At 37.9% G+C, this 25,366-nt stretch overlaps 1 protein-coding gene across 7 annotated transcripts; it reads right to left on the bottom strand.

Annotated features, from left to right (window-relative positions):
* Positions 1 to 1,491: 1,491 nt before the first annotated feature.
* Positions 1,492 to 25,102, bottom strand: LOC128689769 (protein NDUFAF4 homolog). Of its 7 annotated transcripts, none has more exons than XM_053778239.2 (6): positions 24,956 to 25,102; positions 18,535 to 18,695; positions 17,675 to 17,769; positions 11,747 to 11,839; positions 7,428 to 7,554; positions 1,492 to 4,864 (listed from the first exon to the last, which is right to left on the bottom strand). In XM_053778239.2, the coding sequence occupies exons 2-6, from the start codon at positions 18,689 to 18,691 to the stop codon at positions 4,689 to 4,691; spliced, it is 648 nt and encodes a 215-aa protein (XP_053634214.1). In that variant the 5' UTR covers positions 18,692 to 18,695; positions 24,956 to 25,102; the 3' UTR covers positions 1,492 to 4,688. The 7 variants fall into 7 exon arrangements, with proteins under 7 accessions (XP_053634214.1, XP_053634207.1, XP_053634222.1 ...); XM_053778232.2 differs by having other exon boundaries at positions 18,535 to 18,692; positions 24,956 to 25,078; XM_053778247.2 differs by lacking the exon at positions 24,956 to 25,102 and adding an exon at positions 24,565 to 24,665 and having other exon boundaries at positions 18,535 to 18,692.
* Between the last annotated feature and the right edge of the window lie 264 nt (positions 25,103 to 25,366).

Below are 25,366 nucleotides of genomic sequence, written 5' to 3'. Positions count from 1 at the left end.
AACACTAGACACAAACATCTCTATGACATTCCCCGTGTCTGACTAAACCTTTACAAAAATTCAATGTATGTCAAAGGCCCTAAAATCTGGAACACTCTACCTGAAAACTCTAGAACTGCAGACACATTCATCACCTTCAAAACTACCATTAGAAAATATCTTATCTCCCTGATACACCCCGTCAACTAATTACATGAATACCACCTGGTGGTTCACACTTACACTCACTCACGCATTTGACCATAAACACAGAAATCTCAATCTTAATCTTTAAATAATGAATCCTAACTAGTCATAAGTTGGCCTGTGATACTCCAATACTGAAACTATGTATTATGCCAAAACAAAAGCATTCACATTGCTAAACTCACAAACTAGCATTTAGTCACTTAGCCATAATACCAACTTACCTCATAATTTGTAATATTTTAAAGTTAAGAATTAATCTAAGTCTGCCCGAAATGCCTAGCCATGCTAGGTGTTCTAGTGGCCCCCTCTGTAATAAGTATTTTACTACATGTAAACCACACAATAACCAAATTCTTTAAACTCAGCATTGTAATCCTTATAGAGAATGAACTTGATTTGATTTGATTTGATTTGATCTGATATGCAGAGGTGCTCAGATACGACAGTTTAGAAGTCCCTCCAAAGTTCCAATATCCCAAACCCCTCCAAATATTTTCTTAAATGCTATGTAGAGGTTATTTTTTAAATTATAATTCTTTTAATAAATAATAGGGTATTCATTCATGTAGGTCTTTGTTTTTTATTCTGTTTCAGAGAGTTTTCCATCTATAGGAATCGGAGTGAAAAGTACTTACCTATATAATTTCCAACAAATTCTACACTGCCTTGTGGAGAAGAAGGAAAAAACTCGTGTTTATTTCACATTATTTAACTTATGTTGCACTTCTTATAAATTATTTAACATAAGAACATAAGAAAGGAGGAACACTGCAGCAGGCCTGTTGGCCCATACTAGGCTTACTGTGGCATACTAGGCATACTGTGCTTAAATCTTTTAAGTGTGCTGTTTCAAACCACCATTAAAGGTGGAAATTCAATAAATAAAGAATTATTTTAAACGCAATGGAAAAAATATTTATGTACAACTGCATTATTATTACAATGTATTCAATGGGAAGCATTAACCCAGTAGGGGTCATACAGTGGCATACAACCACAGTAACATCTCAGCATAAAAACATTAATGCAGTTATCAATATATTCATGAATTGCTGAACTCACAAGTTTCATACAGCACCTAGGAACTGGAGGTAGTCTGGTTGATCAAAAAAAAGCCTTTCACCAACCCCAAAGTATGATAGGTTTACTGTAGTTGCTGAAATGCTTTAGGGAGGTTTTCAGCTGGTAACCCAAACAAGGAATCAATAGAAAACATTTTTCCGTAGCAGTTATTGTACATTCAAGCTATGAAAATAAAACAGCTTTTATCACAAATTGTCATATATACATGTAGTATACAGATTTATGGAACAGTCAACACTGTACATTTTTCCAAAAAGAACATACCATAATTATTAGCTGTGAACATTGATCAGACTAAAATAGATTGATGAATATGGAGTGGTAACTGTCATACTAGTCCATGCCTAAAAGACTCTATTAACAGATTTATGACACTTGGATTGCATATAATGACAAATTATTACAATATTTAACCCTTTGACTGTCACGACCCCAAATCCTGAAGTGTATCTGTCGCAAAATATTCGAAAAAAAAAAAAAAAATATTTCTTATGAAATGACAGAGAATCTTTTCCCAATGGTAATAATAGCAAAAGTAAAAAATTTGATGGAAAACTTACGGAATTACACTCTCACGACGTTAGCGATCTTGGCGATATATACACATTGGCGATTTCGCCCACTTTGAGCCCTATTTTCGGCCAATTCCATTGTTCCAGTTGACCAAGCTCATAGCTATTTCTTTGGAACTCCATTTGTTCTATGGATTGAGCACAAGAAACCGTCCATTTACTGATTTCAACTACCGAATAAAGTGGTCAGAAATTGGCAATTTGGCCAATTTCATGCAAATTAAAAAAGATGCAAATTTCAAAATAGGGTCTAGAATAAACAATGCAGACAGTCCTAGCACTAAAATAACATTTTCTCTGTTCATTAGTCATGTCTCCAGGCCCCTCTTATATTACTCTTGCTTTCTATTTTAAGTTAATATTCACACAAAAAATAGAAGATTTACTGTTATGCAGACTACTGCATTATTGTAAAAATGGTATAAATAATATCAGTGCACTCGTGAAAGAATATCAGACTCGCCAGTTGATGTGTATTGGATGCATGGCATGATTTATTTATTCTTGAACATCAGCAAAAATAGAATGTTTCCGCTAATTTGAGCTCAATTTCAAGGTCCTTTTCATCGTGAAACTAATCAAAGTCATCTCCATTTCTGTAATATGCCTTCCATTCTAGAGAATACAACCATAAATACTATATGAAAATACACCTCAAAGTCGGCATTTTAATCCCCTAACTCGGTTGGATTTTTTTTTCTCATTATGCACTGCGTGCTGCAGGATTTTTTTATACTGCGCACACTGACGACACAGACCCATTCTCTCACATGTGGGCCTACCAGCTTTCTCCCGCTTGATTTGAAGCTGCTAGAATTTTGGTGTATAAGTATATCAAAAACACTGGCTCATAAGACGTATATATACGACCAAAACAGTCAACGGGTTAAATATAAATTAACAACAAAATATTTATTTATATGTAATAAGATCACAGGAAATAGGCGATACAGGTCGGCCATCACTAATCCGGCAGTCAGTAATCTGATACTAATTTCGGCTAGCATAATTTCAAATTTCCGGGGTTGCCACACCAACCTGCCGCTACTGTTTAGTGGCACTACTTACTGCATAAGTCATTCCAATTTCTTTTTTTCCATTTACTGTTATAACCTGCTCACATTAAGCCCTAGCCATGGTTCCAATGAATAAAAGAAATGCTTCTCATTGTGTCAAAGGCACTGCACACTGTCCATAAAAGATAAGGTGACTTTGAAGCCAGTCAGTTGCCATGAGCTCAGCTCATTCAGATAAGCTGTGACCAGTAAATCTGGGCCTACATATGAGAGAATAGGTCTGTGTGGTAAGTGTGCACTATATAAAAAAAATCCTGCAGCACACAGTGCATAATGAGAAAAAACTGCGACCGTGTTTATGGTGTAAAACTAACTTTGCAGTGAATTTTCGTATGGTTTTATGGTTGTATTCTCATTTTCTTGGTCTCATTTGATAGAATGGAAGATATATTACAGAAAGAGATATGATTTTGATTTTTTCACGACAGAAAGTACCTTGAAATCAAGCTCAAACTAGCGAAATTGTTCAATTTTCACTGATGTTCAAGAGCAAACAAATGATGTCACCGTCCAATACATGTCCAATTGGCTGGTCTGATATGCAGTCACAAATGGCTTGACATTATTTATACAATTATTACAATAATGCAGTAGTCTACATAACTGTAAATCTTCTATTTTTTTTGTGTGTGAATAAAAATTCAAACCGGAAAGCAAGTGTAATATAAGAGGGGCCTGGAGATGTTACTAATGAACAGAGAAAATGTTGTTTTAGTGCCAGGAATGTCTGCATTGTTTATTCTGGACCCTATTTTGAAACTGGCATCTCTTGAAATTTGTGTGAAATTGGCCAAATTACAAATTTCTGACCACTTTATTGGGTAGTTGAAATAGGTAAATGGGCAGTTTCTTGTACTCAGTCGACAGAATAGAAGGAATACTAGCAAAATAGCTATGAGTTTGGTAGACTTGAATTATGGAATGCGCCAAAAATGGGGCGTAAAGTGGGTGAAATCGCCGATGTAAATATCGCCGTTGGGTAGTGTATTCTAATCTAACCACTCTGTAATCTGGCAAAATCACTAATCCAGCAACCTACAGGTCCTGATGGAGCCAGATTAGCGATGGTCAACTGTATCTTAATATGTAATGTAACGACAGTGAAAAATGACATTCACAGCACTTTTCACTGTGGTTATATTACATTTCTGTACATATTTTGAATAAAAAGACAAGTGTTCACTACAGAAATGCATAATTTTTTTCTTTCACTCTTAATTCATTAAACTGGACCATCAAAAGAAAAAATTTCACAGAGTACAGTGGACCCCCGCTTAACGATCACCTCCCAATGCGACCAATTATATAAGTGCATTTATGTAAGTGCGTTTGTATGTGTATGTTTGGGGGTCTGAAATGGACTAATCTACTTCACAATATTCCTTATGGGAACAAATTCGGTCAGTACTGGCACCTGAACATACTTCTGGAATGAAAAAATATCGTTAACTGGGGGTCCACTGTATTTCCAAAATCAGAGGAACTTGGTGAGGATAAGTATGATGGTGGAGATGGAGGAGTAAACTAGATTGTTAGTTACAGTTTCTTCATCTTCCACTCAAACTGCCTCAGGTGGTGAAAATAGTGAAAAAAGAAAGTACAACAGTTTTTTTTTTCACTTCCTGCACGTTTAGCTGTCTAAATTTTCAATACTTCTTGCCTGTTTTTCTTACTACAGTTCTTAACAGTCAGTTGTATGTCACTTCTTTAACACATTCTATATAATATAGTACAGTATATATCTACAATACAAAAATGAAAGCAATAATTAACTTTTTTCTTTACTTGTAATACTTTCATCTTCATTGTCACTACTGACAGGTTGTTTTAGGGTGATCGGAGCAGTAAGTGCTGTGTTCTTCAGAGTCTCTTGAGTAATTTGAGTTCGTTTATAATCCTTTGGGATTATTAGTACAAATGTGCGGAAGTGATGAAGAACTTTTTCTGGAATATATCATAAAATTATTTTTAGAAATACTGTATTGTACATCATATGTTGAGGTGATGACAAACTTTGATGAAATAAAGTACAAAATGATTTTCAGAAATTAATTACTTTTAAGCAACTGGTTTTCCAGTACAGATAAAAGCTTATTCATTACACTTTTCAATAACTAGATAATGGATTAGGTGATCTCAACTATCCATGGAAGCATTACTGAGGGAACCATAATAAGTAAACTTTAATCTATGATAATTCTTTGTCACTCGCACTGCAACGCAGTCTGTTACATTTCCTTCACCTCCACAATGTCATTCAAATAAATGCAGTTTACTCAATCATTGTCTAATTTTTTTTATCCTTGTCCCTTTGCAAGTTTGTCTTTCTAATCTCCCATGTGCCTGCATTTGCCTAGGACAAATCTTTATTATTTCCACAGGCTTTCCAAAACTCTTTCCACACCAGTGGCAGTACCATATTTTTTAGGTACAAAACGGATCATTTTTATAACCAAATTAATATACGAAATCCTTTAAATACATATTTTAGGTGTACTGTCAAAAGCAGGAGTTCCCAAACTGGGGTAGGCATAATCCCAGGGATACGTAAAGTATTTTTCGAGGCCACGTGAGTGATTATACGTAATTTGTTGTGTTGCTATCATTATTATTGATTTTTTACATACAGTAGACCATCAGTAAACACACGCTCTATTAGCACTTTCAGTGTAACGTGTGGCATAGAGTAAATTTAGGGAAAAATAGCTAAAAGGCAGTACACACAAAAGCTAGTACCCAATAATTTCACCAAAACAACTTATTCCTGTGCATTTAGCAGTCATTTATTTACCCTAGGTGTATTTATACAAATGCTGAATATGTTAGTGACTATCAATAAAGTGTGAAAAGTACAATAATTAAACAAGTTAAGTGAAGGGCTGATCTTGTGGCACTGCCATGATAGTAAATGTTTTTGTTTGAAGTTAATAAGGCCACCACAGTATACAGCAAAGCCTCGGCTAATACAAATTTGAATAGTATCAAATTCAATTTAGTAAGAATTATAAGACCTCATTTAATACGAGTCAAAATTCAGCCGGTTTGGGTCTGCTGGCCACCCTGCCTGCTGAAACAGGCCAAGATGTTGGAGTGCATGAATCTACGGTACGGAATATTATAAAATATGCAAATGAAATAAAAAAAAAAGGTACAGTTGCATCAGCTTTTTGTGGCTTGTAAACAACTACTACAAATAGAAGCATTACAATGATAAAAATGGAGCATCTCCTATCAAACAAAAGCTTTGAGTCTATTTACAGCAGTGAAAGAAAACAGAGCTCTTTCAGAAACTGGAGAAACTTTTATTGCAAGCAATGGTTCATTTAACCATTTTAGAAATCAAATTCAATTGCATAATGTTAAAATTAATAGCGAGTCTGCCAGTACAGATAAAGAAGTTGCTGCAACCGCAAGCTGTTGTTGAAGAAATAACAGACACTGGAAGGCAGCTTGGTTTCAATGAGCTGGACTCACCAATGTCTGTAACTGCTTGAATCACACTCAGAGAGAGACCTTAATTTAGATCAACATCAAATTATAATAACTTTTTCATTTAGTTTATAATAAACTTGAAAAAGAAATCATTTTATCATACTTTGGTAATATATTAAAAATTTTCAATGCATACTGTATTTTCACTGGAGTCAGACAATTACCATACTGTATGTGTTATAACAGCTTCGAATAGCACAAACTAGATTAATGCGATCATTTAGTGGAATTCAATATTCATACTAATCGAGGTTTTGCCATACACTGAGATAGACATAGACCCCTCAGGCCCTTGCAATCTTTAACCCTTAAACTGTCCAAACGTAGATCTACGTTTTTTCAACATTTGAAAGTATGTAAAAAAACGTTATCTTTCTTTTGTATTTTTACATTTGAAAACGTGTATAAAAACTTTGATCTACTTTTTTTTGTTATATCTGAAAATATGTAAAAAAACGTAGATCTACTTTTGGAGTACTACACATGTGAACATAAATCTGTCTGGACAGTTTAAGGGTTAAAACCAACAATAACAAAAGCAGTAATATGGATACAGACAACTGGGTCACTCGACAATAACAACAGGACATAGTGATAACCTTAGAAGGTTTCTTCATTATTTTGTTCAGGTTTTCCTACTTTTTGGACTAGCTTGCATTCATACTATGGTGGGTATTGTTCTGGGTATATTTATTTAGTAAAAAATATTGTCTTATGGCTGATAATATATGGTAATTTTATTGGTATTTCCAGGAGATGGTGATTATGGTGAAAGCTAGTGATAATTGTGGAACTGTCATATGCTTGTACAGGTATTGTACAGGGTCACATTAACCATCCACACATTTTAATATCAACATGCAACAACTATAATGTAATGAGCAGATAACTGTACTTCATGTGGCATTATAATAAAGTCCTTATTACTAGGCAAAAGAAAATAAGTACATATAAATATCTCCACTTCAACCACACACTTTCTAAATCTTAATATAAAAAATATAAAACCCCTTACCTGTCAAACCTGGATCTAATTTAAATTCAGACGAAATTTTCTTTGGTGTCCAAAACTCTGGATCTTCCTGGTGCTTTGATATGGCTTGTAAAACATCTTTCAAGGTTATCTTCCCATAAGGTACACACTAGGAGAAAAATTTCAGTTATTATTAAATAAATAAAATGAGACTGTAATCAATTGATCATTCCTATTCTGTAATCTACTAATCTGAAAATTTCATTTTTACAACCAAAATCTCTCAAATTTTTGTGTGTGATAAATGGTTTAACCCCTTGACTGTCGCAACTCCTAATCCTGAGGTGTCTCCTGGTGTCGCAAAATTTCAAAAAAAAAAATTTTTTTTTTTACGAAATGATAGAATCTTTTTCCGATTGTAATGACACCAAAAAAACGAAATTTGATGGAAAACTGACGAAATTACGCTCTCGCAAAGTTAGCAACCTCAGCGATATTTACAAATCGGTGATTTCGCCCACTTTGAGCCCTATTTTCGGCTAATTCCATTGTTCCAGTCGACCAAACTCATGGCTATTTCTTTAGAACTCCATTTTTTCTATCGATTGAGTACAAGACACTGCCCATTTACCGATTTCAACTACCCAATAACGTGGTCAGAAATGTGCAATTTGGCCAATTTCACGAAAATTAAAAAATATGACAATTTCAAAATAAGGTCCAGAATGAACAATGCAGACATTCCTGGCTCTAAAATAACATTTTCTTTGTTCATCAGTCATGTCTCCAGGCCCCTCTGATATTACTCTTGCTTTCTATTTTGAATTTTTATTCAAACAAAAAATAGAAGATTTACTATTATGCAGACTACTGCAATACTGTAATAATTGTATAACTAACATCAACCCATTCATGACTGCATATTAGAATGGCTAGTTGGACATTTATTCGACAATGACATCATTTGTTTACTTTTGAACATCGGCAAAAATCAAACATTTCCCCTACTTTGAGCTCCATTTCCAGGTTCTTTTTATAATACAATCAATCAAAATCACCTCTATTTCTATAATATGTTTTCCATTCTATCAAGTGAGACCATGAAAACGAGAATACAACCATAAATACTATATGAAAATAGACCACAAAGTCGGCATTTTAATTAAAAAAACGGTGGGAGTTTTTTTTTCTCATTATGCACTGCGTGCTCCAGGATTTTTTTATATGGTGCACACTGACCATACAGACCCATTCTCTCACATGTGGGCCTACCAGCTTTCTCCTGCTTGATTTGAAGCCGCTAGAATTTATGAGTATATACAGTGGACCCTCGCCTAACGCTATTAATCCATTCCTGAGAGCTCAACGTTAGGCGAAATTATCGTTAGCCGAATTAATTTTCCCCATAAGAAATAATGGAAATAAAATTAATCCGATCCTGACACCCCAAAGTATGAACAAAAAAAAAATTTTACCACGTGAAATATTAATTTTAATACACACAAACTGAAGAAGACATGCACAGTTACATGACACTTACCTTTATTGAAGATCTGGTGATGATTGATGGGATGGGAGGAGAGGAGACTGTGGATGGTGTTAATGTTTAGAAGGGGAATCCCCTTCCATTAGGACTTAAGGTGGCAAGTCCTTTTCCGGGGTTACTTCCCTTCTTCTTTTAATGCCACTAGGACCACCTTGAGAGTCACTGGACCTCTGTCGCACAACATATCTGTCCATAGAGGCCTGTACCTCCCGTTCCTTTATGACATTCCTAAAGTGTTTCACAACATTGTCAGTGTAATAGTCACCAGCACAGCTTGCAATAGCTGTGTTAGGGTGATTTTCATCAAAAAAGGTTTGCACTTTAAGCCACATTGCACACATTTCCTTAATCTTTGAAGTAGGCAACTTCTTCAATTTCTCTATCCCCTCCTCCAAAGCAGTTTCCTCAGGTGTGGCCTCTTTCTGTTGAAGATGATCTAGCAGCTCATCAGTGGTTAGTTCTTCATTGTCCTCCTCCACCAACTCTTCCACATCCTCCCCACTAACCTCCAACCCCAAGGACTTCCCCAATGCCACAATGGATTCCTCAACTGGCATAGGATTCCAGGGTTAGCCTCAAATCCTTCAAAATCCCTTTTGTCTGCACATTCTGGCCACAGTTTCTTCCAAGCAGAGTTCAAGGTCCTCTTAGTCACTTCCTCCCAAGCCTTACCTATAATGTTTACACAATTGAGGATGCTAAAGTGATCTCTCCAAAACTCTCTTAGAGTCAATTGAGTTTCTGAGGTCACTACAAAGCACCTTTCAAACATAGCTTTTGTGTAGTTTCTTGAAGTTGGAAATGACCTGCTGGTCCATGGGCTGCAGGAGAGGAGTGGTATTAGGAGGCAAAAACTTGACCTTAATGAAGCTCATTTCCGCAGAAAGTCGCTCTGCCACGTCTGAAGGATGACCAAGAGCATTGTCTAATACCAGGAGGCACTTAAGGTCTAATTTCTTTTCAATTAGGTAATTTTTCACAGTGGGGGCAAATGCATGGTGTAACCAGTCATAGAAAAAGTCCCTAGTGACCCATGCCTTACTGTTTGCCCTCCACAGCACACACAAATTAGCCTTGATGACATTGTTTTTCCTGAACACACTGGGAGTTTCAGAGTGATACACCAATAAAGGCTTCACTTTGCAATCACCATTAGCATTAGCACACATCAACAGAGTAAGCCTGTCTTTCATAGGCTTATGTCCTGGGAGTGCCTTTTCCTCCTGAGTAATGTAGGTCCTGCTTGGCATTTTCTTCCAAAACAGGCCTGTTTTGTCACAATTAAACACTTGTTCAGGTTTCAGTCCTTCACTGTCTATGTACTCCTTGAATTCCTGCACATATTTTTCAGCCGCTTTGTGGTCCGAACTGGCAGCCTCACCATACCTTATCACACTATGTATGCCACTACGATTCTTAAATCTCTCAAACCAACCTTTGCTGGCCTTAAATTCACTCACATCACCACTAGTTGCAGTCATTTTTCTAATTAAATCGTCATGCAACTTCCTAGCCTTTTCACAAATGATCGCTTGAGAGATGCTATCTCCTGCTATCTGTTTTTCGTTTATCCACACCAGTAACAGTCTCTCAACATCTTCTATCACTTGCGATCTCTGTTTCGAAAACAAAGTTGCACCTTTGGCAAGAACAGCTTCCTTGATTGCCGTTTTCTTGGCCACAATAGTAGCAATGGTTGTTTGAAGTTTCATGTACAACCTGGCCAGCTCGGAGACACACACTCCACTTTCATACTTAGCAATGATCCCCTTCTTCATATCCATAGTAATTCTCACCCTTTTTGCTGTAGGGTTGGCACTAGAAGCTTTCTTGGGGCCCATGGTGACTTATTTTGCAGGTGCAATCACTAAAAAGGCTGTGATAATATGAAATGTTCCGATTGCATGCTTGGAAGCGACCGCGGTGGCTGGCTTATAAACACTGGTACCCACGGAACAAGTGAGGCAGGCTCAGGCCGCACGTGGATGCGTCTCGAACGAATCGCGTTGAGCGAGTTTTTTAGCACTAGCCGAAGCAAAATTTTTGCGTTAAAATGTATCGCTAGGCGGATTTAACGTTATGTGATGCGTTCATTAGGCGAGGGTCCACTGTATATGTCAAACACAGTACCTCGTAAGACGTATATATACGGCCACGACAGTAAAAGGGTTAAAAACCAACAAATTGAAGATTGAGACACTTATGCAACATATGGGAATCTTTATTGAGGAAACGTTTTGCCACACACTGGCTTCATCAGTCCAATACAAAGCAGAAAGGTGTAAGTAGAGAAGGAGTTTGAGGTAATCAGTCCCTCAGCCTGGAGTAGATGTGTTCAGTCCATCAATCTTGTAGTATTGGACTGATGTAGCCACTGTGTGGCGAAACGTTTCCTCAATAAAGATTCCCATATGTTGCATGAGTGTCTCAATCTTCATCTCTCAAATTTGTTTTTATCTTCAAGCCATTTTTTTTTTCACAATTACTATACTGCATTTCCATTCTTTTCACTCTTCATCAATTTTAATTTTCATTAGTTTTAGTTTTTGCCAACACATTCTAAATACCAGTATGTTGGATGTCTAACATATTGGTATTTAGTAGTAATGAAAGGCAGCAATGCCATTTTGGGATATAATATATGTACTCAAGTTTGGACTGGAAACATTTTTCTCCTTTGACAGGCACACATTGAAATGATGATATGAATGTAAATACTGTAACTATAATGAAAAAACTGCTGAATGCTATATGCTCTGTGTGAGATCTGAGGTCTGCAAATCACTTTTAAGATGTATTTTAACTGCCAGCTTACCTTTGGTTCAGTGTATCCAAAAACCATGTCGGAGACAAAGGTGCGATTTGTTGGCAGTGGTCTATCTGGATTCTCAGCAATTTTTTGTTGTGGCTGCAGATTATAAATACACATTCAGTTTTCATATTAATATTTTTTTTTTTACAACAGTCAGCCATCTCCCACCAAGGCAGGGTGACCCAAAAAAGAAAGAAAATCCCCAACACTTTCACCTCACTCATACATTTGCAGAGGCGCCCAGAAACAACAGTTTACAAGCATATATAAAGATGTATAATATCCCTCCAAACTGCCAATATCCAGAACCCCTCCTTTAAAATCCAGTACTCAAGTTATATAAAAATAACTGGTTTCCCTGAATCCCTTTACTCCTATCTAACACTCTTGCTGGAAGTCCAAGCCCCTTGTCCACAAAACCTCCTTTACCCCCTCCTTCCAACCTTTTCGAGGACAACCCCTACCCCACTTTCCTTCCCCTACAGATTTATATGTTCTCCATGTCATTCTACTTTGATCCATTCTCTCTAAATGACCAAACCACCTCAACAACCCCTCTTCAGCCCTCTGACTAATACTTTTATTAACTCCACACCTTTCCTAACTTCAACACTCCGAATTCTCTGCATAATATTTGCACCACACATTGCCCTGAGACAGGACATCTCCACTGCCTCCAACCTCCTCCTCACTGCTGCATTTACAACCCAAGCTTCACACTCACATAAGAGTGTTGGTACCACTATACTTTCATACATTCCCTTCTTTGCCTCCATTGATAACGTTTTTTTGTCTCCACATATACCTCAATGCACCACTCACCTTTTTTCCTTCATCAATTCTATGCTTAACCTCATCTTTCATAAACCCATCCGCTGACATGTCAACTCCCAAATATCTGAAAGCATTCACTTCTTCCATACTCCCTCTCTCCAATGTGATATCCAATTTTTCTTTACCTAAATCATTTGATACCCCTCATCACCTTACTCTTATCTATGCTCAATTTCAACTTTCTACCTTTACTTACCCTCCCAAACTCATCCATTAACCTTTGCAATTTTTCTTTAGAATCTCCCATAAGAACAGTATCATCAGGAAAAAGTAACTCTGTCAACTCCCATTTTGTATTTGATTCCCCTTAATTTAATCCTACCCCTCTCCCCAATACCCTAGTAATTGTTTTACTGTGTCAAGCAGCAATTTCAAGTCTGAGAATGTACTGTATATGATTACTAATGCATCACTATTACATTATTATTATTATTATTATTATTATTATTGTTATTATTATTATTATTATATTCCTAAAAAGTGCTAAACATATGTATATGAGTCCTTCTGTACTAAACAGCAGAGATGAGAAAGATGGTCGAGGAAGAAGGATGGAAGTGTCGAGGGGAAAAGAATATACAAAGGAATGTATAAAGATAACAGAATTTGTTGTTATATATCCTTTCAACACACCGGCTGTATCCCACCAAGGCAGGGTGGCTCAAAAAGAAAAACGAAAGTTTCTCTTTTTAAATTTAGTAATTTATACAGGAGAAGGGGTTACAAGGCCCTTGCTCCCAGCATTTTAGTCGCCTCTTACAACACACATGGCTTACGGAGGAAGAATTCTGTTCCACTTCCCCATGGAGATAAGAGGACATAAACAAGAACAAGAACTAGAAAGAAAATAGAAGAAAACCCAGAGGGGTGTGTATATATATGCTCGTACATGTATGTGTAGTGTGACCTAAGTGTAAGTAGAAGTAGCAAAACGTACCTGAAATCTTGCATGTGTATGAGACAGAAAAAAAAAGACACCAGCAATCCTACCATCGTGTAAAACAATTACAAGCTTCCGTTTTACACTCACCTGGCATTACGGTAGTACCTCCCTGGGCAGTTGCTGCCTACCAACCTACTATGTAGGTTGTTATATATATAGTTGAATATAGATAAAGAGAAGCAATTATAGGGAGACAAAAAGATATAAATTAAACAGGAAGAATCAGTAAAAGTCTGAGAACTAACAAATATTAGCCACAGACAGATAAGAGTTTCACATTAAGGGATACATGAAGTACAAGTCCAATAATAAAAGCCATCACTTAAAACGGTTTCATCACTACTGGTTAGTAAGGCGAAGAATTAGTATGGTAGGAAAAATATGCTCCATACCTGGTATGATATATTTTCTATTAATACACTACATATGAGTAATAATGGTCAGTCCTTTAACTAATATAACTAGACATTCTGTATATATATAGTAATATACTGAAAGTAAATTATATTTAATAAAGTTTGTTACACACTGCTACATTTGTCTCTTAAATTTTTAGTGTATACATGTGACACTGTTTACCTTGACTTAACCACTGCAAAACCTTTCCTTAAAATAACCATATCTTAAACTTCAGAAACTGCTAACCTAATGGAAACATCACAAGGATTGGCTCCTCCCATTATACAGTTCCAATTTACTTGCTACCTAGCTATACATCCATTTCCAAAGAGTATGGTACTGTATATGTAAACAGTACCACATTGATGCAGCACTAAATGGCCTAAAGTTTAGCACTTTTCACAAAGAACAGGGAGGCCTGTAAGTTCCTAAAGTCTAACAGCAGAAGGCAAGATATGCTCATGTGGTCACTGATCAGTTACACGACTTAACTTGACTGAATGACTTCACATACAATCATAAAGATGATCAGGTATAGAATTAACATTCACTCTGCTCATGTTTAAACAATCACCCAGTTACAGTATTGTACGTACTTACCCAGTCAATATAGTTCATTAATTTTTTATACTGTAACTGTATTTTACATTAGGTGAATTATAATGACCTTTACTTTGCTGAATGTTGTAAAACAAATTCACAACCAGTTGCATATACAGTAGGGCCCTGCTTTACGGCGTTCTACTAATACGGCGATTTCAAATTATGACTAAAACTCTCTATACAGCAAGCGGTATTTCTAATACAGCGTGCACCACCCGGTTTGTTTACATTCTCCGTGAAATCATTTCTCTATTATCTCTGGAAACTTTCCAAAATTTCAAGTGTTTTAAAGTTGTTGCATATTTTATATGTACTCTGATAATTATACTTATGTGTACCTGTACGTAAATATACTTACACACTGTGCTGGCCTGCCGGTACACATTAAAATCACTCTAGTCTTAACGCCATAGTAATACAGTGGACCCCCGGTTAATGATATTTTTTCATTCCAGAAGTATGTTCAGGTGCCAGTACTGACCGAATTTGTTCCCATAAGGAATATTGTGAAGTAGATTAGCCCATTTCAGACCCCCAAACATACACGTACAAACGCACTTGCATAAATACACTTACATAATTGGTCGCATTGGGAGGTGATCGTTAAGCGGGGGTCCACTGTATTAATAGTACGTAATAATAATCACTCTTATTTTACGTTAATATAGACATTTTCATTAATCCATCTACGATATTTTCTTCAAAATTATATAAGAAACACGTTACATAGCATGTAAACATGCTAAAGTTATATGCTATGGAGGGGTGGTCAGGTGGAGGGAAAACATTACGTTTTCTCTGGTCCAGCATCAGAGAAAATGTGTATGAATCTGTGTTGGCCCAGTCACTCCCCTTAATACAAAACGCTCTTGTTTACAGTTCTTGGCATGAATTATTCATTATTTCTCCCTTTGTTTATGATGGCATCTAAAGGTAATTGCTAGAAACGATTAAACTCAGTGAGCGTGGTATGTTGATAGTAATAATATGGCTATGGGCCACATTTAAATATCATGTAGCTATGTAAGTAGGTGCAGCAGTGGCGTCGTAAGGGACGGGGGGCAGGCTGCCCCGGGTGACACCATTTTAGGGGGTGACACCATAGAGCCTCTAAAAAAGGTGACACTAATACACAAAACAGTGCTGCAGCAACATAAGAGAAAAATCCTTTATTTCTATATAGCCTAATAGTATATGATTACAGAGTACAAATAGGCCTATATAGGGAAAAATCATTGATTTTGATGATGTGATAGATGATTTTTCAGGATTAAAGGCAAGGAAATGTAAGATCAGAGTCAATGAGATGTTACCTGTACTCAAGGTCAAATTGGAACTAGTGTTTCTCTGATATTGCAATTTTTTCTTTATTTTTCAAGTTTTTTTTTTTTTTTGGCATTGTTGAAGATGAATAAATTTAGGATCTGTTGCCTGTACTCAAAGTGGTATTTATGTTTCTTCAGTATTACTACGATTATTTATTTTATCATTAATAAAGTTGAGAGGTATTCTCCCATTCAGTTTATGGGCCTTAAACATACTCATTGCTAAACATTAGTCATTGGTCATGCAGTAGTGATGTAACTGGAGTTTACTACCCCCATGCCCCAGCCCTTGGATTTCATGGGGCGACACCAAAGATGCCGCCCTGGGTGATACCAAAGATTCCGCCCCGGGACACCAATCCTAGCGACGCCTCTGAGGTGCAGGTATGTAGCCCAGGCAGACTACATACCTACATTATTATTATAATAATAATCAAGGGGGAAGAGCTAAACCCATAGGATTATACAGTGCCTGTGGGGAGATGTGGAAGGTATTCAGGTTTAATTCAGGGAACTGGAGCACAGATCCAATTCCCTAGATCAAGAGCCCCTCACCAGCATCAAGGAACTTTCCTTGAGGGGTACATACCTACATCTGACTTCCTACAAATACATAAGTACAGTCGACCCTCAACTAACGGCGGCATTAAGTAACGGCAATTTCGTCTAACAGCGCTTTTTGCCGTAGAAAAAATGCCTTAACCAATGGCGAAAAACTTAACCAATGACGTTCGTCCGGAACATGGCCTGAGTGGGCCCAGCCACTCCAGGACTCAGTGTGCCATTGTTTACAAGCTGTTGCGGTCGATTTCCATGTGTGCCTCCCATACATTTTGGATTATTCCACTGTTTCTAGTGCTTGTAAGTGCTAAATAAGCCACCATGGGCCCCAAGAAAGCTTCTAGAGCCAGCCCTTTGGTAAAGGATGTGAGAAACACGATAGAATTCAAGAAAAAGTTTGCAGAAAAATACGAAAGTGGTAGTGGTACAGGGTGGTAGTGATGGTGGTAGAGGGTGGTACTGGCTGTGATGGTGGTAGGTAGTAGTGATGGTGGTAGAGGGTGGTACTGGTTGTGATGGTATAGGGTGGTAGTGATGGTGGTAGAGGGTGGTAGTGATGGTGGTAGAGGGTGGTAGTGATGGTGGTAGAGGGTGGTCCAGTGATTCTCAAGCTGGTCCCAGTGGCATTAAAAAACCAAGAAGGTATGTAACCCCACCAAAGGACTTGGTACCTGAAGTCTTTATGGAAGGGGATTCTCCTTCAAAGCAATAGACAATCCTGAATCTCCCCTGCTGCTGGCACATCACTCATCAACAACTCCACAATAAAGGTAAGTGGCAATTAATTATTGCTTATTCTGCATGTCCCATTCCTTTCCATATAACGAAATGTATATTTCATGTAAAAAAAATTGTTTTTTTTAAGACTTTGGGGTGTCAGGAACAGATTAATTCTATTTCCATTATTTCTTATGGGGAAAATTAACTTGACCAACGGCAATTTCAACCAACGGCAAGCCCTCTGGAATGGATTAATGCCGTTGGTTGAGGGTCCACTGTACTACTCATCTCTCACCTAACATTAAGACTACAAATATTTTAAGACAAGTAATGAATGTACTGTGTATGTATTTTACTTTTTATTGTATTTTTTAATGTCTAGTTCTATTACTAACTTAATATAAGTTAGTGTAAACTTGTTGTTTCTCATTTATATGCATTTATAAGTGAAAAACTGGTGTTCTGCTTTCCAGTGATGTCTGCTTTCCGGCAGTAGCCTGGAACCTAACCTGCTGTATAAGTGGGGCCCTACTGTACTATACATACCTCTGAATCATCTGATGTAACATAAACCTGTTTGAGTCTGTCAAGTAAGAGATCATCTCTTTCCTTCAAACTTCTCAAAACATCTTCAGGCTGGTCTGCAAATATGAAATAAATCAATGTGATTACAGTTATACAAGACGAGTCAAAGCATATCCACTCATTTAGCTAAAATACATGGTAGATAATATGCTAAAAGATCAGCTATTCTTGCTTCTGCAAAGCAGTAACAAAAACTCCAGCAACTACAGTCATGAAAGTGATTTTAAAATGAAAAAAATATATACTGTGTTACAAAGAATATCCTTGAAATTTACTATCAGCTAGGAGCATCCATGAAATTTACTATCAGCTAGGAAAAGCATTTAAAGTCAGTCTGTATTTTATACTTTCCACAATATAGTGAATCAATACAGCACTTCAAACTCTAAACATGTGAACATTTTTCATAATCTCAGAATTTCTACCATTTGGAATTTTTTCTCCCTGAAAACATATTTACTTCTATAGATTACCTACTGGTATGCAAATGTAAATCATCAATAAATAAATAGGTCTCTCCTACCAGTCAAGGCAAGCAAATACTGGATTAAGGGGAAAGTGGGTTCCTGTTATTGTGATTGTGGTGGATAGAGATAAGAATGTTTTGCTGTGATCATAATAACTTTGGCCTTTGTTTATGAATCGAATGACCATATAGTATACAGTATTTCTGAAGGCTGTTTAATCAAGGTCTATTAAAATGTGGAGAAAGACATTTCTAACTTAATTTTTTGGGTCACCCTAATAACTATCTTGATTGTTATTTGACTGAGGAGGAAGCACTAAACCCATAAAAATCAAACAGTGCCAGTAGTACTTACCTTCAATAGATTTTTCTATGAGTTTTACAGTTGACTGATGCCAAGGTGCTGCCTGGCGCTTCTCTTTTGTAATTTCCCTGTTAACTCTTGACTCAAAGTTGAATTCTTTGAAAGGCTTGATGGCTCTTCTGCCCAATAAAGACATTACTTTGCCCATTCTACTGAAAAAAATTAATTTTAAGATAATATTTTGATAGTACACTACTGTACCTTTATAATAATAAAATTACAAATACATTTATAACAAATTTGAAATAAAATTCTATCACTGTTGTGCTAAAAAATTAATGTTTACTTAAGATTATCAGCAAAGCTAAGAAAATAAGCTGCATAAGCATATACATAAAGGGAAGGGGGACAAAAGAGACTGTAAAAATTATAGGGGAATAAGTTTACTGAGTACATTGTACATTGCAGAGTCACTTGTTTGCACAGAACTGCTTAATGCCTCAAATGATGTAGTGGAAGTTTTAGCAGTAAAGGTCGAGAACCAAAACCTAGTCATTGTGGTAGTCTACAAGCCTCCGGATGCAACATCCCAGCAATTCCAGGAACAGCTGTTAAAAATTGACCACTGTCTGGAAAATCTTCCAGCTCCTGCACCCAACATCTTGCTCCTGGGGGATTTCAACTTAAGGCACCTAAAATGGAGGAATATAGCATTTAATATTGTTGCAGTAATAACACCAGGAGGCAGCTCTGATGAAAACTCACACTCATACGAGCTTTTAAATCTCTGCACAAAATTCAATTTAAACCAGCAAATAATAGAGCCTACTAGACTGGAGAATACACTAGACCTCATCTTCACTAACAATGATGATCTGATAAGAAATGTCACCATATCAAAAACAATATACTCAGATCACAACATAATTGAGGTTCAGACATGTATGCGTGGAGCCCCAGACCGGCATAATGAGACTAGTCACGAGGGAGCATTCACCAAATTCAACTTCAATAACAAAAACATAAAGTGGGACCAAGTAAACCAAGTCCTAACCGATATAAGCTGGGAAGATATACTAAGCAACACAGACCCCAACTTATGCCTAGAACAGATTAACTCGGTGGCACTCGATGTATGCACAAGGCTTATTCCTCTAAGAAAAAGGAGGAGTAGATGTAAAATAGAAAGAGACAGGTGCTCCCTTTACAGGCGACGGAAAAGAATAACAGAGCGGCTAAAAGAGGTCAATATATCTGAAATGCGTAGGGAGACACTGGTCAGAAAAATAGCAAGCATCGAACTTAAGCTAAAAGAATCCTTTAGGAGTCAGGAATCGCGGGAAGACCTAAAAGCCATAAATGAAATCAAAAGAAACCCAAAGTATTTCTTCTCCTATGCCAAATCAAAATCGAGAACAACGTCCAGTATTGGGCCCCTACTTAAACAAGATGGGTCCTACACAGATGACAGCAAGGAAATGAGTGAGCTACTCAAGTCCCAATATGACTCAGTTTTTAGCAAGCCGCTAACCAGACAGAGTCGAAGATCAAAATTAATTTTTTTATGAGAGAGCCACAAAATTTGATTAACACAAGCCTATCCGATGTTATCCTGACGCCAAATGACTTCGAACAGGCGATAAATGACATGCCCATGCACTCTGCCCCAGGGCCAGACTCATGGAACTCTGTGTTCATCAAGAACTGCAAGAAGCCCCTATCACGAGCCTTTTCCATCCTGTGGAGAGGGAGCATGGACCCGGGGGTCGTCCCACAGTTACTAAAAACAACAGACATAGCCCCACTCCACAAAGGGGGCAGTAAAGCAACAGCAAAGAACTACAGACCAATAGCACTAACATCCTATATCATAAAAATCTTTGAAAGGGTCCTAAGAAGCAAGATCACCACCCATCTAGAAACCCATCAGTTACACAACCCAGGGCAACATGGGTTTAGAACAGGTCGCTCCTGTCTGTCTCAACTATTGGATCACTATGACAAGGTCCCAAATGCACTAGAAGACAAAAAGAATGCAGATGTAATATATACAGACTTTGCAAAAGCCTTCGACAAGTGTGACCATGGCGTAATAGCGCACAAAATGCGTGCTAAAGGAATAACAGGAAAAGTCGGTCGATGGATCTATAATTTCCTCACTAACAGAACACAGAGAGTAGTCGTCAACAGAGTAAAGTCCGAGGCAGCTACGGTGAAAAGCTCTGTTCCACAAGGCACAGTACTCGCTCCCATCTGGTGGCCTGGTGGTTAACGCTCTCGCTTCACACGGCGAGGGCCTGGGTTCGATTCCCAGCCAGAGTAGAAACATTGGGCGTGTTTCTTTCCACCTGTTGTCTATGTTCACCATCAGTAAAATGGGTACCTGGGTGTTAGTCGACTGGTGTGGGTCGCATCCTGGGACACTGACCTAATTTGCCCGAGATGCTCAGCATAACAAGTGGCTTTCTATGTAGTAGTATGTCATTGTTGTCAGCTAGGACTGTATACCATGTACATGTACTTGTAGTAAATAAAGATTACTATTACTATTACTATTACTATCTTGTTCCTCATCCTCATATCCAACATAGACAAGGATGTCAGCCACAGCACCGTGTCTTCCTTTGCAGATGACACCCGAATCTGCATGACAGTGTCTTCCATTGCAGACACTGCAAGGCTCCAGGCGGACATCAACCAAATCTTTCAGTGGGCTGCAGAAAACAATATGAAGTTCAACGATGAGAAATTTCAATTACTCAGATATGGTAAACATGAGGAAATTAAATCTTCATCAGAGTACAAAACAAATTCTGGCCACAAAATAGAGCGAAACACCAACGTCAAAGACCTGGGAGTGATCATGTCGGAGGATCTCACCTTCAAGGACCATAACATTGTATCAATCGCATCTGCTAGAAAAATGACAGGATGGATAATGAGAACCTTCAAAACTAGGGAGGCCAAGCCCATGATGACACTCTTCAGGTCACTTGTTCTATCTAGGCTGGAATATTGCTGCACACTAACAGCACCTTTCAAGGCAGGTGAAATTGCCGACCTAGAAAATGTACAGAGAACCTTCACGGCACGCATAACGGAGATAAAACACCTCAATTACTGGGAGCACTTGAGGTTCCTAAACCTGTATTCCCTGGAATGCAGGAGGGAGAGATACATGATTATATACACCTGGAAAATCCTAGAGGGACTAGTACCGAACTTGCACACGAAAATCACTCACTACGAAAGCAAAAGACTTGGCAGACGATGCACCATCCCCCAATGAAAAGCAGGGGTGTCACTAGCATGTTAAGAGACCATACAATAAGTGTCAGGGGCCCGAGACTGTTCAACTGCCTCCAGTATACCAGTTAAAGTGTATGGTAAGGTTATTACTGAAAGAATTAGAGGTAAGACAGAGAGCAGGACTGCACATGAATATGGAGGCTTTATAAGAAAAGGTAGGGGAGGTGTAGATTCAAGTGTTCACACTGAAGCATATAAGTGAAAAATATTTAGATAAAGGTAGGGAAGTTTTCATTGCATTTATGGATTTAGATAAGGTTCATGATAGGGTGGATAGGGGAGCAATGTGGCAGATGTTGCAAGTGTATGGAACAGGTAGTAAGTTACAAAATGCTATAAAGAGTTTTTATGAGGATAGTAAGGCTCAGGTTAGAGTATGTAGGAGAGAGGGAGATTAGTTTCCAGTAAAAGTAGGCCTCAGACAGGGAGGTGTAATGTCACCATGGTTGTTTAATATATTTATAGATGGAGTGTAAAAGAAGTAAATGTTAGAGTATTGGGGAAGGGGTGGGATTAAATTATGGGGAATCAAATACAAAATGGGAGTTGACAGTTACTTTTTGCTGACGATACTGTGCTTTTGGGAGATTGTAAAAAAGCTGCAAAGGTTAGTGGACAAGTTTGGGAGGGTGTGTAAAGAAAGTTAAAAGTGAACATAGATAAGAGTAGGTGATGAGGGTATCAAACAAATTAGGTAAAGAAAAATTGGATATCACATTGTAGGGAGGGAGTACGGAAAAAGTGAAAGTGTTCAGATATTTGGGAGTATATTTGTCAGATGGGTTTATGAAGGATGAGATTAACCATGGAACTGATAAAGGAAAAAAGGCGAGTGGTGTATTGAGGTATCTGTGGAGACAAAAAAAGTTATCCATGGAGGCAAAGAAGGAAATGTACAAGAGTATAGTGGTACCAACACTTATGTGGGTGTGAAGCATAGGTTATGAATGCTGCAGTGAGAAAGAGGCTGGAGGCAATGGATAAGCCGTGTCTAAAGGCAATGTGTGGTGTAAATATTATGCAGAGAATTTGTAGTGTGGAAATTAGGTAGTGTGAAGTTACTAAGAGTATTATTCAAAGGGGTGATTTGGTCATTTACAGATGATGGAGCAAAATAGGTTGACTTGGAGGCTGTATAAATCTGTTATGGAGGGGGAAAGGGGTAGGGGTCATCCCAGGAAAGGATGGAGGGCAGGGTTAAAGGAGGTTTTTTGTGCAAGGGGCCTGGACATTCAGCAGTCATGTGTGAGCATGTTAGATAGAAGTGAATGGAGATGAATGGCTTTTGGGACCTGACGAGCTGTTGGAATGTGAGCAGGGTAATATTCTGTGAAGGGATTCAGGGAAGCTGGTTAGCCAGACTTGAGTCCTGGAGGTGGGAAATACAGTGCCTGCACTTTAAAGGAGGAGTTTGGAATATTAGCTGTTCAGAGTGAAATCATCTGCAGTCATATCTGGGCACCTCTGCAAAGACAGTGATATTGTATGAATGATGGTGGTTGTGTACGAATGATGGTAAAAGTGTTTCTTTCTTTTTTGGGTCACCTGCCTCAGTGGGAGAGGGCTGATGTGTTAAAAAAAGTTTAAAAAACAAATGAGACTGATGCCAACAGAAGTCAGTATGGTATCGTACACCCTTCAAAACAGGCCCCTTGCCATAGGTAAGGGACTTTTCATTTGAGATACATACTAGAAGGGTTTTAGTTCCTTCTTTCCAGGGAGGACTCAATAGTTTTTTATTTAAAAAGAGTTTTGAATTATGCAATGCACATTGTGAACTTTGCCCACCCCATCACTGGAAATTTGACCACCTGTAATCTCTGACACTGAGTGATTTGTGGGCTACTATTACAATAGTTTGCACAACATTTGGGTAGATCTGAAATCAAAAACTCAAATTTTATACACTATGCAATATAAGTCACTCAACAAAATTATGGTAAATAATTGCTAGATCAAGGCTATCTGATTGGCAGTTCAGTGCCCCAACAGACAGACATTGAGCTGTGCTGCTAGAAAAATCATAATTATTTTCACTTTAATTATTTGGTTTTATAGGTTTATGTAATCTGATCTAACACATACTAACGAAACCTGATCTATAAACTAGTTTCTACCTGACTGCCAGTTAAATATTAGTCCTGGGAAAGCACTGAATCCATAGGGGTCATTCAGTGCCTTGGAAGTGGGGAATGGGAGGCAAGCTTTTATTTAGGCTTTGATTACTTAACATACAAGAGCATTTTTTTTAATGGTCTTGAGATAAGATAGGAAACTTCTCCAGATTTTTAACTCAGTGGCCTAGTAACTCAAGATAATCGGTAGGCCATTCTGACTTTTTTGCCATTAAGGTAATCTGATCCTCCTTACCCAAGATGTAACCCCCAATAGTCTGCTAATACCCAGGTACCTACTTATTGCTTGGTGAACAGGTGCAAGAAACAATGATTTCTTTGGTGCTGGGTCAGATGTTAGCCAGAGGCACTTAGTCACGAGTCATGCTTAACTAGATTAGACTAAAAGAAGAATAGGGCAGGCCAAGTCCTTTGCTCAGGAGCGCATCATTAACATCAAGGCAATTAATTCCCTCAGGGGTGATGCAATAATGTATAAAATATCTATATTAAAATATGTACTAATCAATTTGACTCATAAATCATCCTGGGTTAAATCTACATAATTAATAAATATATATACAAGTGATATCATCCGTGTGCCTTAGACAACTTAAATTAAATTAATAAGTATTGATTGTCAAAAATAAAATCTTACGAGAACCCCAATGGAATTGAAGAGCCCCAATTTTAACTTAAGTTGTTGTTGGGGTTATTCAGAGCTACCAAAGCTGACGCTTTATTAAGCCCTACCTCCTCGAGTCCGGGGAAAGGATATTTCACAAATCTGAGCGAGAATGAGAAATGAAATAAGGTTTCCTCTGGAAAGAGAAATGGAAACATGAAATTCCCAACTTAGATCAGGTGGACCCTAGGTTTAAACAAGAGAGAGAGAGAGAGAGGAGAGAGTTGTCTTACTCCCTGACCAAACACGCAAGGTAAGTTAAGGAAAGGGAGTTTAGGTAAGACCCTTTTGAGGTGAGCGGGGAAGTGGGGACAGGGAAAGAATAGATTGGTGAGAGGAAGGTTATGAGAGGTAGAAATAGTACCAGGGCTTAACACAGTAGCTAGAATACAAGCTCCTTCACACCAACGCCGGTTTGTTGTTGTTTGTTGGGTTTATCAGGGCAGTGACAGCTTTCATGCCGTCTGGAGCCCGGCTTCCTGATGTAAGTTTGTTCAGGTATACACAAATACAGTTACATTGATTATCATACATAGCACCCCTCAAGGGAGGTGCTGGTAAGGGGCTCTTGATCAAGGGAATTGGATCTGTGCTCCAGTCCCCTGAATTAAGCCTGAATATCTTCCATCTCCCCCACAGGCGCTGTATAATCCTACGGGTTTAGCGCTTCCCCATGATTATAATAATAATCACATATAGCAGCATATGCATAGAGAACCTAGGATAACCCCAAAAAAGTCAGAGTGACTTATTTCCATTGGGGTCACAGGATTTT

Source organism: Cherax quadricarinatus, chromosome 1 (genome assembly GCF_038502225.1).
Source record: "Cherax quadricarinatus isolate ZL_2023a chromosome 1, ASM3850222v1, whole genome shotgun sequence".
Taxonomy (NCBI): domain Eukaryota; kingdom Metazoa; phylum Arthropoda; class Malacostraca; order Decapoda; family Parastacidae; genus Cherax; species Cherax quadricarinatus.
The sequence above is the reverse complement of the archived record's forward strand: the minus strand, read 5'-3'. Positions and strand labels throughout refer to the sequence as shown.

Bases quoted from the DNA above. Each gene is read 5' to 3' on its own strand.
- LOC128689769 (XM_053778239.2), bottom strand. From the start codon at position 18,691: ATGGGCAAAGTAATGTCTTTATTGGGCAGAAGAGCCATCAAGCCTTTC. The intron at 17,770-18,534 runs GTAAGTACTACT...TCATATTTGCAG, and splicing joins CATAGAAAAATCTATTGAAG to ACCAGCCTGAAGATGTTTTG. The intron at 4,865-7,427 runs GTAAGGGGTTTT...GATATATTCCAG, and splicing joins ATTAGATCCAGGTTTGACAG to AAAAAGTTCTTCATCACTTC.